Here is a 19,607-nt window from a genome sequence, read left to right as displayed (position 1 = left end):
ATATATAAAATAAATATAAATCGAAAAATAATATAATAAAATCTATAAATATAATCCTAAGGTTAAACCTCAGCAAGTTCGAATATTATTTTTGGCAAAGATTTTTTCTTCCAACTCTATTGAAAATTCGAATGCTTGAACAAGCAATAGTTTCAACAAGCAGAAGCACTTCCTCGGATGCCTATTGATAAACCATTAAAAAGAATTAACATAATGATTTATTTAGTCCTCCAATTTTACAAAAAAAAAGGTTATTTTAAGTTTCAATTTAATTTTTTGTCTCTTTTTAACCCTTGAATTTATGTTATTTATCAAATCACTTCAAAATAGATTAAAAAATTAATGTCTATTAACTTTGCTGATGTGACATCCACATGTATGTCATATCAATAATTAATTATTTTTTAAAATTAAAAAGTATATCTTTTATATTTTTAAAATTTTTAATAGTGGGTTTTTTTTTTAATTTTTTGAATTGAAAAATAATTAATTGTTGATGTGGTACCCACGTGGATGCCATATTTTCAAAATTAACAAACATTTTTATCTATTTTTTGGTGATTTAACATACAGTGCAAGTTCAATAGTTAAAAGACACGAAAAACTAATTGAAGGGTTAAAGTCATTTTGTAAAGTTTGAGAGCCAAATAAGTCATTATGTCAAAAGAATTAAAATTTTCATACTCGATGATGTTTGAACTCACATATTAAATGAGGCACAAGTACAGGTTGGCTACATCAACAATAATTCACATAAATTATCTCAAAAACTCGAGCTAATTGAAAACATCTATTGTCATGGATCGAGTGAAAAGAATCTTGATTGTCTTTTAAACTAAACTAACTTGGACTGGCCACTCGAATATAAAAACCTCTAGACCCAACCCACAAGCACTTAATTACAACGAGAGTAAATTGCATCAGAGATTCACAAACTATGACTCATTTTTAATGGGTCTCTAAACTTTAAAATATTTTAATTACATCTCCAAATTTTCAAGGTTATGTCAATTAAGTCCTTCCATTACTAAACTTGTTAAATTCACTGTTAAGTAGAATGATGCTTTACTTTTTAAAATTTAAATTATGTCACATAAGATTTGATATTTTACTTAATAGTGAACTTAATGGTTTTAGTATCATAAGGACTTAATTAACATAATCTTGAAAATTTGAGGATGTAATTAGAATATTTTAAATTTTAACGACCAATTTAAAATAAGTCATAGTTTAGGAGCCTCTAGTGCAATTTACTCTTACAACGAGCCACACCTATGAATGACTAAGATTTTTTATTCGTAGCGTGTCAAAATTTCACTAGCTGTGTTCTAAAATCATTTAAAACAAATAAAAGAATCATAAAAATGTTTGTTTAAAAGATGAAAGATTTCGACTTTTGATTTAATATTTAATGGCCATTTTCACTATTTTTATTTTTAAAAAATCCATTTAATTTTACATGTTTTTCATACACGACCTTCATCTTCTTCATCAGTATCGTTCTTAAAACTGATCCAATCCAAATCCAAATCCAAGAACAAAAAACCCAAAGTAAAGATATGGAGCTACGAACATTCCATCATCATCTTCTTCAAGGGTTTATGTTATTATCTTTGATAAGCAATTGTTACGCGAGATTCGTGGTGGAAAAGAACAGCTTGACGGTAACATCGCCGGAGAAGATTAAAGGAACCCATGATAGTGCGATTGGGAACTTTGGGATACCTCAATATGGTGGAAGCATGGCTGGTGTTGTGGTTTACCCTAAAGAAAACCAAAAGGCTTGTAAAAGCTTTGATGACTTTGGGATTTCGTTTAAATCCAAGCCTGGTTCTCTTCCTACCTTTGTTTTGGTCGATCGTGGAGGTACCCTTTTTTTTTTCAAATTTTTCGCCTTATAAGAAAAATTAATCTGTGATTTTGTTTATTTGAGCTATAATTTGTTTGTTGTATGGTTGACTGATGAGGAATTTTTGTGTTGTTTTAGCTAATTTGAGTATTTCCAATTTGGGGAATTTTTAATATTAGGTTTATAGTTCAATTTGTTGGATTTGGTTTATTTATGGGGCAATAATTTATTTGTTAGTTTGGGATTTGAGGGTTAATTGATTTGGTTTTTTCATCTACTTGGATTTATGTTGTTATTTTTTAACTCTAATTCATTTAAATAAATTTAGGTTTATCAGTTTGATTTCGTTATCATTATTTATATATTTATTCATTCATTTATGTATTAATTTACTTGTTTTCAGCTTTGCTTTAAGTTGTTTGGACGGATGTCTTTTTCTCTTTTTATCTTACTAGTTGTTTTCTGAAATTAGGTCCATTTTTTTAGCTTCATTTCCCTCCTTTCATAGGGATATAGCCTTAGAGGTGTCTACAAAAGTAGAGCTAAGTTTCTCTGATTCTTGGTTTTGCTTTAAGTACCAGTTTTAGACTCAATATCCGAACATGTGTACGGTGATGTGATTTTTCAAAGATCCTTCTAGGTACATGAAAAAAATTTGAATATATCTGTTCAAACACATGCCTGTATTTGAAACTCATACCCGAGTCCAAGTGAACATAGGTTTAGAGTGTATGCTTTGAGTTTGGTTGGTTCTCAAGATAGATGTATGATAATAAAAATGAATTTCAAAATGCTGGTTATCTAAGAATTTCGTAGTAATGGCTTATAGTTTTCTCCGGATTGGATAAAGTGGTTTAGAGCTAAGTTTCTCTGACTCTCAGTTTTGCTTGAAGTACCCGTTTTAGACTCAATATCTGAACATGCGTGCGGTGATATGTCTTTTCAAAGATCCTCTAGGTACATGAAAAAAAATTGAATATATCAGTGTCAAACACATACCTTTATTTGAAACTCGTACCCAAGTCCAAGTGAACATAGATTTAGAGTGTATGATTTGAGTTTGGTTGGTTCTTAAACAGATGTATGATAATAAAAATGAGTTTCGAAATAATGGTGATCTAAGCATTTTGTAGTAATGGCTTATAGTTACCTCCGGATTAGATAATTCAGTTGCATTACTACAATGTGATTACGCTGTTAATAATCCTCTAGATATCCGTTTGAAGTACCCGTTTTAGACTCAATATCTGAACATGCATATGGGGACACATGACTTTTCAAAGATCCTCCAGATACATGAAAAACAAAAACAAACATATCCGTGTCAAACATGTGCCTATATTTGAAACTCATACCCGAGTCCGAGTGAACATATATTTAGAGTGTATGATTTGAGTTTGGTTGGTTCTCAAACAGATGTGTGGTGATAAAAACAAGGTTCAAAATGCTGGTTGATCTAAGCATTAGGTAGTAATGGCTTATAGTTACTTCCGGATTAGATAATTCAGTTACATTACTATAATGTGATTACACTGTTAAAGAGATGAGAAAAATCTGAAGTGTTGCCTATATACGGACACCAGTTGCTGCTAAGGTTGTAAAATTTGCTTATTGTCCTTGATTGAGTTATGGTCTTAGATGTAAGTTTTCTTTAGTTTTTGATAAATATATTTGCGGAGACTGCATTTAGCGCTTTTTTTCTTATTATTTTTCCAGATTGCTTCTTTGCTTTAAAGGTTTGGAATGTACAGCAAGCAGGTGCTTCTGCAGTGCTTGTTGCGGATGATATTGAAGAAGCATTAATAACCATGGACAATCCTGAAGAGGACAGTTCATCTGCCAAATACATTGAAAATATAACAATTCCATCTGCCCTTATCGAGAAAACTTTTGGTGAAACTCTAAAGAAAGCTATCAGTGGTGGGGATATGGTCAATGTTAATCTTGATTGGCGAGAGGCTGTTCCACACCCTGATGATCGTGTCGAGTACGAGTTATGGACCAACAGCAATGATGAATGTGGAGTTAAATGTGATATGCTGATGGCATTTGTGAAGGATTTCAAGGGTGCTGCTCAGATACTCGAAAAAGGTGGCTATTCGCAGTTCACACCCCATTATATAACTTGGTACTGCCCTCAAGCTTTCACACTAAGCCGACAGTGCAAATCTCAATGCATCAACCGCGGAAGATACTGTGCACCGGATCCTGAACAAGATTTTAGCTCAGGTTATGAAGGGAAAGATGTAGTTATTGAGAACTTAAGGCAGCTTTGTGTTTTCAAAGTGGCAAATGAGACCAATAGGCCCTGGGTGTGGTGGGATTATGTGACTGATTTTCAAATAAGATGCCCCATGAAGGAGAAAAAATATAACAAGGAATGTGCAGATGTTGTTATCAAATCTCTTGGTAAATAGTTAATTGGAAGAATCCTTGGTTTATCTTAAAATTTCTGTTAATAATAATAGCACAGTCAAAAATCAAAATCTTGCTGGAAACTAGTAATAAATTGATGATATTCTTTTGTCATCATCCATTCAGGGCTTGATGCTAAAAAGATTGAAAAGTGTATGGGAGATCCAGATGCTGATATGGAGAATTCCGTTCTGAAAGAAGAACAAGATGCTCAAGTATTCCTCTCAGGCTTAGATATTTTATGTTTTACTACTCTTTTTCCAATTCATTGTCTTCTTTGACCTTTTTAAAGCTATTTAATAGAAACATTTTCATAGGTGGGGAAAGGATCTAGAGGAGATGTTACCATATTGCCTACACTTGTTGTCAACAATCGCCAATATCGAGGTTCGTATTTATACCTGTATTTCCCAGATAAAATTTAGGGTGCTTTCCGTGTCTTAACATATCTGCATGCAGGAAAGCTGGCCAAAGGTGCTGTTTTGAAGGCCATATGTGCCGGCTTCGAGGAGACTACTGAACCAGCTGTTTGTTTGAGTGGCGGTGAGTTTAGGGGTCAAGTATTCAAAGCTACTGAAAAGTGTTTTTTTTTTCTTGCAAGAGAAGTATTTTAGTCTGGTTCCACTTAGGGGTGCTGACTCTTTACCTCTCTTGAGTACCCATGTCTGACACGTTTTCATATATGAGTATGGGGATATGACCTCCAAAAACACTCTGAATACAGGAAAAACTAAGAACAACTTGTACATATCCATGTTAGACATATGGCCTTATCCAACTCTCACACTAAGTAACATAGGTGAGAGCTAGGCTTTTAGAAATCCAGTGTAGTGTTTCAACTTACCGTCCAGTTGTTATTTGAAACACTAGTGATAGCAGTTACTTTTTTCGCAGATGTGGAGACGAATGAATGCTTGGAAAATAATGGTGGTTGTTGGCAAGATAAAGCAGCAAATCTCACAGCCTGCAGGGTATGAATCAAAACATATTTGATAGAGGTTCTCTTGTCCACGAGCTTATTTGAATATATTGATTTGCTTCTTAGGATACATTTCGAGGAAGAGTTTGTGAATGTCCCTTGGTTGATGGCGTGCAATTCAAAGGAGATGGATACAGTCACTGTGAACGTGAGAATCAAGATTTTATTTGCACGGATTAAGTGTTTATTTCAAAGTCAATGTTTAAAATATGAAGTTACAGATTCAATGTTCATTTGTGATTCATGTCTTATGATATGGGTGTAATAGGATGCATGGCATTATAGGATTCATGTAGCCTATCTAACATCCGTGTCCAACACATATTTGGACATGGGTATAGGGCTATGGCCATCTAAGGTCCCTCCAAATATATTGAAAAACTTAGAAAAATTAAACATACCCATTTTGGACACATATTTGTTCGATACTTATACCTGAGTTCGATTAACGTAGCATTTAGCAATCCCGCATTGTGAGAAAAGTTTGATTTGTTTTTTTGCCTTATGTCTTGATTTGAAGCCCCTCATTGGCTATTATGTTTTGCATATGTTTGATAAGGGCACTAAAACTTTCTTCTTGAGAAAGGACTTTGTAACCCTGTCATATATATTTCAAAACATTCATATTGGGATATGATCATCCAAGGGCTCTCAAAATACGTTTACATCTTGAAAAATTTTGAATATGTCTGAGTAACATAGATTTGTATGTTCGCTCATTCTATTACTCTTGCCATTCAGCTGGTGGGCCTGGAAGGTGCAAGATCAATAATGGAGGTTGTTGGCATGAGTCACAGAATGGGCGTGCATACTCTGCTTGTTTGGTAAGCTGCTATCTTTATTTTTTACAAGCTCCTCCATTTTTTGTTTATTCTTCCTTGTGAAAGTAAGTTTATGTTCTGATCAATGCTCTGAACAGGATAACGGAGATGTTAAATGCCAGTGTCCTCCAGGGTTTAAAGGTGACGGTGTCAAAAGTTGTGAAGGTGAGTTTTGAATGAATGAATACACACAAACACACGTGTGTGTTTCATGCTGTGATTAGGATCTCAAACTAGATTGAATTGGGATCTATCCGCTACGGGACACATTGACATCACCTACTTCTTTCTTAAAATGAAGAAACTTGCATGAAACTTGAGTTTGTTGAATGTTCCTATGTTGTTTGGACTTTTCATTTTTCTTGAAGTATCCATACCCAGCACTTGCCTTACACATTTTTGAATATGAGTTTGGGGATATGACCCTTTAAGGATCCTACATTTCTGGATATGCGTAGAGAATGTGTACTCATATGGCTCATATCCAACATTTTCAACCAAGTATTATAGGAATGTTATATTAAATTATATGTTTCTGCCTTATCCATCATGCAGATATTGATGAATGCAAGGAGAAGAGAGCCTGCCAGTGCCCTGAATGTAGCTGCAAAAATACTTGGGGAAGCTACGAGTGCACTTGCAATGGAGATCTTTTGTATATCAGGGACCATGATACCTGCATAAGTGAGTTGGAGGATCTTCAATTTGCTACAACATATTTTCTTCAGAATATATGACTTATGATTAATGTTTTTATATCGATTCCATGTTCTATCTCAGGTAAGAGCGGTACTGAAGTACGATCAGCATGGGCTGCCATGTCGGTCATTTTGATCGGCTTGGCAATGGCTGGTGGTGGTGCTTATCTTGTTTACAAATATCGATTAAGGGTAAGTTGTTGCATTACATTATAAGATAAGGCTGCAATATGCAGTTTGGACTGCATATTGGTTGGTTAAGAAAGCGACTTTTCTTACTGAAAGTCTTGGGTTTCTATCGAAATGCCTGGTCTTGACGGTTTTGATCGGCAAGCCAAACCTGAACAATCGATTCGGATTTCCTTCTATATTACGTGTGTATATATATTATTTATATTTTAAGCGTACATGGGTTTCAATCAAAGTGCCCGGACTTGAGGGTTTTACAGCGAGCCAAACTTGAACTATCCGTTTGGATTTTCTTCTATATTATATGTATTATTTGTATTTCAAGTATATATGGGCCATTTTCCCTAATATTCACTTGATTTATTACATATGCAGTCATACATGGATTCCGAAATCAGAGCTATAATGGCACAATACATGCCTCTGGATAGTCAAGGAGAAGTTCCAAACTATGTAAGCAATGATCGTGCATGAAGAACGAAAAACTCCAATATTTTCACGGAGTTCAGATCATTCAGGTTTGATATGGTTCTTGTTATGCCTTTAGTTAGATTTTTTGAGCATGGATGTTATTTCGATTAGAAAAAATGTATCGGACAAAAAAAAAAGAGTCCAGAATAGAAGTCGACTATCTGTTCGCGTAAACACCGTATTCATGCCGAAAAGGTTGAGATCAGGGGCAGATCTTAAGGATCTGACTGTAGCTTCTTCTTTTTTTCTTTACAGATTCTAAATCCTCAGAAGCTTGTTTTTGGGTTTTGCTCCATAATTTAAATGGCAATTCTGTCTATTTCATTTGGGTTTTTTTACTGTATTTCTTTTCCTACTTTTTAACTCCAAAATGAGAAGGAAAAAAAAGGCTTCTTTTATGGTGTAATGTTGATGCAGATTAAAAAAAAAAGGAATATATATTGATTATAGCAATTGGATAAGTCAAGCAAGGAAATTTGAACCGGACCAGCTGGATCGAGAATCGGCAGGGTATCCGTCTAGAGAATGATATTGAACCGGCTAAACAAATTACTATGTTTTACGTTTTGGAAATTTTAATAAATTTTAATTCGGATCAATTCAACAGTCAGAGTAGCAAACCAGTTAGATCAGCAGGAATCAGGTCAATTGGATTATATATATATCATTTCTGTAATCGAGTCATTTGAATAGATTATTTTTATGATCAGGTTGTTTAAAGTTCATTACACTTAGGTTTGCTAGCAAAAATTTTCGGGTTGAGTCTAATTTGAGTTACTTGTTTAGTTCATGGTATATTATAGTTCAAATTGACTTGAGTTTTAATATTTTAGGCTTGATATTTTTACTATTTTTTATAATTAAATTAAAATTAGCTTATATTCAGAATAATCAAGTCAAATTCGAATCGGTCTTGCATTAAAGAAGATAGCAGGAAAAAAAAAACTTAATTTTGGCTTTCATTTGTTATGATATGCTTAGTTCATAAAAGTATAATATCATTATTTAATTTCACATTTGTTAAGTTAATCGTTTACGCAGTAAATATTAAAAGATATATAGACCGTTGGTAAAAAGTTTCTAATTAAATTGGAAAAAGATATAAATCCATGAGCGTCCAAATTTACAATTTCAATCTCAATTGCATGAAAATATATAGGGCAAAATTACTCATTAAAAGTTTAAATCTCATCCCGTGCGAGTTTTTTAAACTTCATATAAAAATAGTATAACTCTATAAAAAACACGATTTTTTTATTTCTCAACTGAGTTTGAACCCCGGTGAACAGGCGATATAACTTCGTTGATAGTTTAAAAGGTAAACTAAACTGATCAACCAACTATAGCATTTTTTCTTTTTTCGATCTCAACTCTAAAAAGTTACAAAATATCACTTAATAATTTTCTTGTCACCCAACTATAAAAAAAATTACAAAATAATTACCCATCAATTCAATTGTCCTTTTTTGCCACTAGCCGACTACCAAACACCCAAAAATCTAAAAAAATTGAGTAACCAAATAATATTATATATAATTGAATGACTACTAATGTAATTTACGCTAGTAAAAATATAAATAATTAAATATATTAGAACTATTAACAAGTATCATATCATATTCATTATACCCCTATTATATATCAACATCATATAAGAATTTTGTTGTTGGCTTTTAAAATAATTTGAATCAAAAAAAAAAAACCTTGAATATTGTAAAAAGCATTTAGGTACCTCTTTACAACGTCATTCATTTAAACTCCAATACCAACAAAACATAGAAGAAGAAAAAAAGCTCAAAAAAGGGCCAAGAAAAGCTATGTAAACATTCATTTTTAACTTCATTGAATTGACAATTTTTCTTTGTATTAACACCAAATAGGAAATATTTTAAAAAGATGGGACTGATGGATAGTAAGTACCTCAGAATTTATCCGCCCAACCGCTGCTGTCGAAGCTAAGGTCAGAGCAGACAAGGCAGGTTTTATAGCAGTTGAAACTTTAATTAGTTACTATCGGCTCATCATCGATGAGTCCCTCGCCCAGAGCTCTTTGCGCAATTCTGTAATACAGAATACCCATGGTCGCCATGCAAGCCCTGCATAACACAATAGACGGTTCATTTTTTGAATAACAGATATATGCAGTACAAAGGCATCTGCAGTCTATGATTCTCAATACGAAACGGGACGAGCAAAATGATATGAGTTAGCAGTTAGGTAAAAGAAACATAAAACCAAGATTCGTGACATACAGGTATATTAACTGATATGAGCAGTACAAAGACATCCACAGTCTATGATTCTTGATACGAGATGGCATGAGCAAAATTATACGAGTTAGCAGTTAGGTAAAAGAAACACATCAAACCCAGATTGTGACATACAGGTATATTAACCGATATAAGCAGTACAAAGACATCCGTGGTCTATGATTCTTGATACGAGACGGGACGAGCAAAATTATTAGAGTTAGCAGTCAGGTAAAAGAACGGATAAAACCCAGATTCGTGACATACAGATATATTAACCGATATAAGCAGTACAAAGACATCCTAGGTCTATGATTCTTGATATGAGATAGGATGAGCAAAATTATATGAGTTAGCAGTCAGGTAAAAGCAATTGCAGAAAAAACCAATCTCGTACCAAGCAAAAGATTCGAATACCGAATCTACTTACATATATTTCTAAAGATCTTTTCTCCCTTATTTCAATCTTTCCGTATTAGTTGGTTTGTCATAAGCACAAATATCTATGCATACTAATCAGAAACAGGCAAGTGCATGCATATGTAAGCTAGTGGTTAGCATTGGCAGTTATCCATATCTGTATATATGTATGTATAAGTGCTAACTTACATGATTGCCATGAAAAGTAGGATTTTTCGTGGATCCATCCGTGATGACCTTTGATGCTTCAACCGACCTTCAGGGACATCATCCGCATTTGATGCATCTTTACGCGGAGGTGCAGTCACCGGTAGAGTCGGTAATGCACTTGACCAGAAGGGAATCAATGCTCTGAGAAACTTATGACGAAGTGGACCTACAACAACAAATTATACAAACGATAAAATGAATCATGAATTTGAGATCGGAGCATATAATAGATCATGATATATCCTAGTTATCCAAAAAGATCTGAAATGAAAATAGGTCATAGCCAGAGAAAAATGGAAATTCTAGTCAACTACAGAGCAGAATGGCTTCATGAACAAAGGCTTTTTTAACTTACCCCTCCTAGAATACTTTTTACGATTTCCGTCTTCATCATCTGCATAATATGAGATTTCTGAATTTTGTCGATCAGCATGAACTGTACTCTTTCGAGTTGTAGCCACAGGCTGGGTTGTGTAGCAACATAGAACAAACATCCAAGATAAGGAAACAAAAATTTAACATACGGAAAATGACACATACAAGCAGGGAAACCAACAATCTACAAGAATAAAACTTACAGCAACAGGACTAGAAGCTTTAATGTAATTCTCAGCTGAACTAGGACCATCTATCTCCATTATTTCAGTCACCGAAAGTTTAGAAGGTCCTGCAACAGTTGAGTATCCTTCATCTATTGCCACAGAGGGCAATGAATTCCCATCCCGATCCCTTTGTCCAGTAGAGTTCACGTTTACCAGTGGATCTGAAGCAAATGCAGGTGGAGGATGATTCCCGAACAAATTCTTCTCCATGCCAGTCTACACATTAGCAACTTAAGTCATTTGAAACATACATAAGCAGATACGGAAGTTGATCGACTCAGAATTATATTCATTTCAGCCTAAAGAATACAAAAAAGATCTGAGACAGAGCATGCTAAATCTAAAATCAATCCAAACCACTTTTTCTTTTGAGCACTTCTTAAAGATAATATTTAGATGTTAATTTCAGAGGGTAATCTATAAGTTCGGCATTTCGAAGCATGAAAAGATTTGAGTGGCCACCCCACATGAGGAGGGGATCTTCAACATTCTGGTGGCTGCGTTTTGAGTTTTATAATTTTGAAATAACTTTGGAAATGAGGTTTCGGGATCTATCTCATAGTTCAATGCTTTCACTGGACAGGGAAAGAAGAGGTTTGGCTATAAACTTCCATGGCCTACATTTTACTTTATTTTTCATTGGAAGCAGTTGGTTCTGCTGATCAATACATTTGACAGGAAAATTTTCTTAGCAGAATTTACGGCATCCATTTTGGAAACCTTTACCACAGTAACAATTAAATGCCAAAACATTCACGTCACCCACTGAAAGGCCAAAATCAAGCTTGACCACCACATCGTGAAAAGCATAACAACTGACAACTAGCAAGTGGCAAGAATGACTTCGAGGCACCAATGGGCAATATGATAAAGAAGCAAAGGATGTACTCAACAAAAAGCAAAAGAAAAGATTGGTAAGAGAAATATTGAGAAAAAGAAAAAGATATCTAAAGTTCACATTTAGAATGAGTGGATTTATAAAACAACTGAAATCTAGAATGAACTCACCTGCATGATAGCCTCCTTCAGCAGTGAATGAAGACGAGATGCTGAATCTTTTACATTCTTGGGAGGCCATATCTGGGCAAGAAAGCACTGCTAAATGAGGCAAGCCAAAGAACCACTACTGGCAGAAGTTTTAACCAAGACCATTGCACATAACTGCTATAATCCATGCATATAAATATACAAATTGAGGAATGCCACAAGAAACTTCTACAGATTCTTATACCTTAAGTAATAGATCAAAGGAATTGTTCTCACACAGGAGAGAATCTCATTTAAATTCTGTTCCAGTTATTAATTTCTACCCTCTGCTTCCACTAAGCCCATAGAAAAGTTTCAATTGAATGAAGTTAGAGGAAAACATCAGAAAAATGGTAATCAGCAAAGGAGTTTTCATCGACTAACTACACTGACTAGCTCCAAAAGAAGCAGCAGGATCACATTAGTTTTTATCATGGCCATCTCTTATCCATCAAGGTTCAAGAATAGCGTCACAAACAATTTCACAAGCGCAAATTTATCAATTGAAAAAATAGTTAAGAGAAGGATGTTACTGTGAGATAGCTGATTCATGATGATTAGAAAACTTACAGTTGTAGAACATGAAGGACATGTATAGCCAGCAGGTGCAGTGTGCGGAGGAAAGCTTTTGATATGTGAAATCAAGCAATTTGTGTGTATAACATCTAAAGAAGCAAATATATATGATAAGATTTACACAGCAAAAGTCAAACATGCAGCCTGTAAACAGATCAAATAAAATAAAAAGAAAAAGCTGAGGCAGTATCTAATCAGCATAAACACATACGTAAGCAACCCAACCGAGTAGTTTCAGAGCCAGCACCCTCCTCAAGCACAGCTTGGCATTTGCAACACTTGGGAGGCCAGTTATACTCTCCATCTATTACCCATTCCGAGTAGGTACGAATCTAGATCAAAATGGAAAGAAAAGTACATTATAATCCCCAAAACAGCATCTATACAACATCTCCACTTAAAAATGGTTTGTAACACTGTCAAGCTAATATATACATGGCAGAAATTGGCGTACTAACATCATAAAAAAGCAATTTTCATGATGTTGCATATTATTTAGTAAATTGCACATAAAGGTTATCGTAAAGTAAACTATTACAGTATCCAACATATCCCAAGAAATATAATAGAAAAAAGGTTGTAATCAATCCATGACCCTAAAATAGTTTTTACAAGAGTTCTAACTCTACAAAGGCCGCCACAATAAACCACTGCCAACACCAACTTTTTAGGTATAAATAGGATTATTATTTTCGTGTATTCACTGAAGCATAACCAGTCCATTTTAATCAATAAAAGTGCTTGGAAATACTGTTTTGAATGCAAATAAACTGAATGTTAAAAACTTACCACACATATTTGATGCTCAGGAAAACAGATGCATTCTCCACAAACTGGAACCTTGTGCACAAAACAATATAACTTTGTTGCCTACAACACCAAAAGGAGGAATAGATGTTTACACGATGAGATATTTGCAAAGCTTTGACCCCAACAAGATAACATAATCTCAAATTTATCCTACGCAATACACACTAGTAAATTCACAGCATAACAAGTCACTCTAGCACTCCAAATATCAAGGTCAATGTCCCCGCTCTGTTCGATTCATTCATTTAAGTAATCAAATTCACATTTTCCAATTAATAAAATCCAAAATTAAGAAACAAAGATCTGAAAACGTCCTAAGATGATTATTTTTTGGGATAGATCTAAAACTTGAGCAATAAATTACACATCGCAACACATATTCTACAAAAATGAAGTGAATTCATAACATAACAAGCAACATTCCACTTGAAATCTAAAATCTCTATTAGATTCGTTCATTTCAAATTCGCATTTCCAATTAATAAGGTCCAAAATTAAGACAACGATGATCTGAAAACAGCTAAATTCTTTTAAGACGATAACAAACTTTTTATAGATCTAAAACCTCCACCGATGAATCATAAATTGCAACACATATTTCTCAAAAATAAAAATTAAAAAATTCACCACGAAGAAATCTAAATCTACAACGCTAACACTAACAAAAAATTCATCATATGATAAAAAAAATTCAAAAAATTGATAAAAATAACTAATACCTTGCGGCATTTGCAGACCACCATTGCATAGAGAAGCGATCAAGCACGGGATCGATCACCTTGATAAATTCGATTCCGTTACCGTACAAAGCTACGGATTTTAGAAATGGATTGAGGTGAAAAATTAGCTAGGGTTTAAGGAGAGCTCACGATTAAAAAGGAAAAAAATTAAAAAGAAAAAGAAGAGAAAGATCTGAATTGAGATGAATATAGCAAATTTAATTTCATACACTGAAAAAGCAATATTTAAGCTTTTGGAACAAAATTATTTTTCATCGACGAGCCTTATTTTTTTCTCTGTTATAAACATTTTTTAGGCCGACTTCACGGGTAAGAAATAATATCTAACATCAAATTAATATATATATATAAGGTTAATTCTGCTAAAAGTCCCTAGACTATTGCTTAAATTTAAAATCGATCCTAAATTTTAGGGATAAAGTAACTAGTCCCTAATCTTGCCAATTTTTTCCAACTTGGTCACTGAAATATTTTGTCCATATTAAAACCGGAACTTGAAAGCTTTCCCAATCTGATCCATGAATCTGGATTTCGTTAATATGTGATTACATAGTACTTTAAGATTGTGACAGTTCATCATCTTAAAAATTAAAAAATATTAATAAAATCTAAAAAATAAATAATATATAAAAAATATATTTTTTAAATTAATAATGATATGAAACAATCTTAGAATGTCGCATTATCATATCTTGTTATAGTCTAAAATCAGTCGAGACCAATTTGAAAAAATAACCAAATTTCAAGATTAATGTGGAAAAAAAATTGAGGACTAAAGTAAAAAGTTTTCAACTTCAAAAACTAAATATTATTTATCAATGAATTTTAAATTATTCTAACTGAATCTTTTTTTCATTGAGATTACGAGATAGTAGGTTATTTTTGAAAAGCTTTTTACAACTTTTTTTTGTAAAAAGATAATAAAATAACATAACATAATCTCGAATCTCCTGTTATTATATCTTAATCAAATCTAAATTCAAAAATCAGATTAAGAATTTAGAATTAATGTGGACAAAAAAAATTCAAGAATTAAATTAAAAAATATATAAATTAATGAAATTTTCTCTCTTAATTTTTCGAAGAAAATGTAACAAACTTCAGATTCATTAAGAAAAAGATAAAACAGAAAAACAGATTTGTGATTATTGCAAGCAAAGCTTAAAAAAATGGAAATATTTTATGAAAATAATTGGAATTAACATAAGATACAATGTCCATTAGATTTCTGTTCATCTCTACATTTCAACTCCTTTAAATATTTAATTCTATTGTTTTCATTTCTAAAATTAAGAGTCCAGTCATCTCAAATTTTGTTCATTCATTGCTGACTTTTAACAATCAAATCAAAATTGGATCTAATTTAAGATGATCAACTCAAGTTTTCTAATTTCGAACCAAAATTAACAGGTCTAACATCAGAATAAAGGTTAAAATATCCCATAAATCCTTGTACTCTTCATAAATTTAAAATTTGGTCCCTATATATTTACTTTTAGGAATTTAACCCTTTTCAAATTTCAAAATTCTGGTACACCTGAATTTACAAATCTAAAAAGTAAAGGTATTAGATTCTCGAAAATAAAAATACAGTGCCTAGATTCTAAATTTGTGAAGAGTACAGGGACTTGTAGCTTATTTTAACCCAAAATAAAATAACATGAAATGCCAAAAAATTAACAGGACCATCACACTGCAAAGAAAGTTAACAATATGATTACTTGATTGAGAAAGGAGAAAGTATTTTTAGTTCAAGTTCATACTAAATTAACCAAAAACCAAAACGTTTCTTCTAGTACCGATAAATTAGAAAACTCCACACCAATGATTCGTGCTTAAACAAAGTCCTTCCTAATTCAGACCATATAAATTCTTCAGCGGTACTGCAAGATTTAAAAACATGAAACAACAGGAAGTTAAGAAATTACTTGCCCGAAAAACATATAACATCAAGATAACATTGACCATTGGAGCAGTGTTAGCAAGCCATTGCGGCTTAACATCAAACAACAAAAGCGCCTTAGACCCTTTTGGGCAAGAGGCATTCGATTATGCACACACCGAGTTGCCATTGAACACCCTTTTTTCTAAGACAATCGGAGCAGACAAGAAGTGTTCTTAAGCCGTTGCAGCTTAACATCAAACAACAAAAGTGCCTTAAACCCTTTCGGGCAAGATGCATTCAATTAGGCACACACCTAGTTTCCCTTGAACACCCCTTTTTTTTTTCTAAGACGATAGATGCACAAATAACCCGTCTGCTTGAAGTTTTCTAAATTATCCAACAATAAACATGGGACCGTAAGGAAATCATGCATCTTGGCTAGCAAAAAATAAAATAAATATTTTGGATGTTTGGAAAAATTTGGACCACTTTGCAAGCTCATTATCATGGTTATATACTTAAGATTATTCTATATACACACATACATAGACACACATAAAAACAATTCCATATCGTGCCTTTCTTCACTTAAGTTAGCACTTCTTTTTGGCTTAGCACTACAAGTAATATAAGAGTTCTAACGCCTAGAACATGTTGTATGCACTTAACTAAAGTGATCAAAAGAGTAACTGGCAACAATATTAGTTTTATTTACCTTGATGAATCCGATTTCCTTGGCATTGCTACGGAAGCACTGTCTGCAACACATGAGCCCATACTTCCTAATAATGGCATGGGGGTTGCCGCACACACGGCTATATAAACAAAAAAACAAAGAAAAACAAAATTCTAAGTCGTCGTAAACCAAAAGATCATACAAAGACATAAAACCCAATTTTACAATGGATCATTGCAGAATACTTCTACATCCTACACTAAAACAATTCATGGTACTCCAAATTTAAGCAAATTTGATGTCATTAAAACATATGCTGCTTCGACTAAGGGTGTAATCAAGCCAAGCCAAATCTAAATAGTGGCAAGCTCGAGCTCAACTCAAAATTTGAGACCCATACTCAGCTCAAGCTTGTTTATTATTTTTTGTACTCAAGATCAAGCTCAATTAAGCTCGTTTGTATTCAAGCTCGAGCTTTCAAATTCAGCTTGATTAATAGCTCAAGCTTAGCTCGATATTTACCAAATCAAATTCGAGTTTTTTAGTTGAAATCGAATAGCTTGTGAACACCAATATCTCATTTACACCCCTAGCTCCAACTACTCAGTTTTTGTTAAAATCATCCAAATACATGGAAAAAATTTGAAAATCTAACCATATCCATCTCATACACATTCCTTCACACTCAAATCCAAGTAACATTGTTAAATCTCTTAAGAGGCAAACAATTAACATTCTAATTCGTACGATGCAGGCACTAAAAATTTTCAACAAACCGAACTTCCGTTTGCATTTTTCTACGCATTTATATGCTAAAAGATTAACATTTTGCACAAAGATTAATTAAGACTTAAAAAGGTTTAATAATAATAAAGGCAATTTCTCGAAACTAAATAAGAATTATAGAGAAGGAAACAATTACCAGGCGCGAGATCCAGGGCCGTAGGTTTTCGGGTGAGAGTTCCATACGTTAGAGTGACCCATTGTTGATTTAGCTGCTCGTCAATGGAAGCTCTGAAAGAAGGCAAAATTTAAAACCCTAGATTTCGACAGTGGATTTGGTCCACTGGGGAAATTAGAGTATTTATATGGCGGGGTCAAATGTATAATTTTTTGGGTCAAAATATGCTGTTAGCACACGTACTTTTACCGAATTTTAGATTTAGTTCTTTCTACTTTAAATATGCTCCAAATCTTTTTGCTCCTGCATTGAACTATACTCAATTGACAGATTAAGTTATAATATAAATTTGCTAATTAATGTAGGATTTGGTTTCAATGCTTCAACTGGTACCTGAAATCGGTTTGGTTTAATTTGGTACTTGAACTTAGTTTCTTTGTTCAATTTAGTACTTACAGTTAATGACTTATTTGAACAAATTTGAACTATGAAGCCAAGTTCAAGTACTAATTTGAACAAAAAAGCCAAGCTTAGGTATCTAATTGGATAAAAAAGTCAGGTGTCAATTTGAACCTTGAGGCTAAGTTTAGGTACCTAATTAGTAAAAACACTTAAGTACCAATTTAAACTTCAAAGCCAAGTTCAGATACTAATAATGTATATTTTCCCCATAAATAAATAAAAATAAGAGTAGCAATGTGCATTAACTTAAGGGTTTTTTTTTGGGGTAAACTACAAAAAATAGTCACTTTTTTTGTCTCAGATTATATTTTAATCACTTATGTTTGAAATGTTACGTTTTAGTTACTTGCGTTATTATTTTGTTACGAAGTAGTCATTCTACCGTTAAGTTCCGTTACCTCCCTAATGGCAGTCCTGTGTGGCAGTCCGAATGGATTTTAAATGCTAACTTAGATGTCGTACGTGACAATCCAAATTAAATTTATTTAATTAAAAACTTATTTTCATTCTAGCAACTGGACATTCAAGTTGGCGTTTAAAACTCATTTGGACTGCCATGTAGGACTGTCATTATGGGGTAACGGAGTTTAACGGTAGAGTGACCACTTCATAACAAAACGATAACGTAAGTGACTAAAACGTTAAATTTCAAACATAAGTGACTAAAATGTAATCTGAGGTAAACAAAAGTGACTACTTTTGAGTTTACCCTTTTTTTTCCCATAAAACTAAGGTTTAATGCTAAATTTGACCCTCAAATTATACATATTTTCCCATTTTAGTACCTAAATTTTTATTGTTTTAAATTAATACTTAAACTAACATTTCGTTACCTGGTTCAGCTATATTTTTTGGTAATCATGTTGAAAAAAAAAGTTGCCACATGGTTTTATATTTATTTAAAATAAAAACATTGACCCACCATTGATTGGCTTGATAAATTTTGATCGTTCATGTGACATTATTAGAACATGCCATATCACCCTTTTATTTTGTTTTTTAGGGTCTGTTTGATTGCCAGTAAAATATTTTCCGTAAAATGATTTCGGGAAAATGTTTTACTTTTCTGTAAAATGATTTACTGGAAAATATTTTCTGGTGTTTGATTGAATCTGTGTAAAATATTTTCGGCTGTTTGGCAGATTTCCTGAAAATATTTTTCGAAAAAATTGTTTTTACATATATTGATATATATTAATAAATTTTTATATTTTAAATTATTTTTACATATATTGCAATGATTTATTTATAATAATACTCAATTATTAAGCTACAATATTAATCGTTATAAATTGAAAAAAATTAATATCAAATAAATTATTTGTAATTGTGTTAAAAAAACAAGTATTGAATAATTAAAAAAACAAGTTACTGGAAAATCGAAAAACAGAAGCAATTTTCTACCGGAAATGAAGGAAGGAATGAAGGAGGCGATAGAGAGGAGAGCACGGAAAATGTCTTACGAAAATTGAAAGGGTAAGACATTTTCCCTAAAATGTAACCCATTTTCCCTTGTTTTGGAGTTCATTTTCCAAATGGAAAATGTTTTCCGCCAATCAAATGCTGGAAAAGTTGGAAATGATTTTCCGGAAAATCAATTCCTTCAATCAAACAGACCCTTAATATCA

The 19,607-nt window shown here is 32.9% G+C and overlaps 3 protein-coding genes across 6 annotated transcripts; 1 reads left to right on the top strand and 2 right to left on the bottom strand.

The window, feature by feature from the left end:
• Positions 1–1,308: 1,308 nt before the first annotated feature.
• On the top strand, positions 1,309–9,134 carry LOC107928919 (vacuolar-sorting receptor 3). 4 transcript variants are annotated; one of them, XM_016860214.2, is made up of 13 exons: positions 1,311–1,866; positions 3,566–4,258; positions 4,391–4,479; positions 4,582–4,651; positions 4,724–4,807; positions 5,159–5,235; positions 5,310–5,391; positions 5,985–6,067; positions 6,163–6,229; positions 6,620–6,748; positions 6,845–6,954; positions 7,327–7,469; positions 7,840–9,134. In XM_016860214.2, the coding sequence occupies exons 1-12, from the start codon at positions 1,560–1,562 to the stop codon at positions 7,423–7,425; spliced, it is 1,890 nt and encodes a 629-aa protein (XP_016715703.2). In that variant the 5' UTR covers positions 1,311–1,559; the 3' UTR covers positions 7,426–7,469; positions 7,840–9,134. The 4 variants fall into 4 exon arrangements, with proteins under 4 accessions (XP_016715701.2, XP_016715703.2, XP_016715702.2 ...); XM_016860213.2 differs by lacking the exon at positions 7,840–9,134 and adding an exon at positions 7,678–7,741; XM_016860212.2 differs by lacking the exon at positions 7,840–9,134 and having other exon boundaries at positions 1,309–1,866; positions 7,327–7,741.
• Positions 9,134–14,334, bottom strand: LOC107928957 (zinc finger protein-like 1). Its single transcript, XM_016860274.2, has 10 exons — positions 14,265–14,334; positions 14,035–14,125; positions 13,295–13,375; positions 12,717–12,837; positions 12,500–12,594; positions 11,912–11,983; positions 10,880–11,119; positions 10,657–10,765; positions 10,281–10,467; positions 9,134–9,518 (listed from the first exon to the last, which is right to left on the bottom strand). The coding sequence occupies exons 2-10, from the start codon at positions 14,056–14,058 to the stop codon at positions 9,422–9,424; spliced, it is 1,026 nt and encodes a 341-aa protein (XP_016715763.2). The 5' UTR covers positions 14,059–14,125; positions 14,265–14,334; the 3' UTR covers positions 9,134–9,421.
• Positions 14,335–15,749: 1,415 nt separating this feature from the next.
• LOC107928808 (40S ribosomal protein S29) lies at positions 15,750–17,827 on the bottom strand. The gene is made up of 3 exons (XM_016860085.2): positions 17,539–17,827; positions 16,656–16,755; positions 15,750–15,938 (listed from the first exon to the last, which is right to left on the bottom strand). The coding sequence occupies exons 1-3, from the start codon at positions 17,598–17,600 to the stop codon at positions 15,930–15,932; spliced, it is 171 nt and encodes a 56-aa protein (XP_016715574.1). The 5' UTR covers positions 17,601–17,827; the 3' UTR covers positions 15,750–15,929.
• Between the last annotated feature and the right edge of the window lie 1,780 nt (positions 17,828–19,607).

Source organism: Gossypium hirsutum, chromosome D01 (genome assembly GCF_007990345.1).
Source record: "Gossypium hirsutum isolate 1008001.06 chromosome D01, Gossypium_hirsutum_v2.1, whole genome shotgun sequence".
NCBI lineage: Eukaryota > Viridiplantae > Streptophyta > Magnoliopsida > Malvales > Malvaceae > Gossypium > Gossypium hirsutum.
This window is presented reverse-complemented; position numbering and strand designations above follow the sequence as displayed.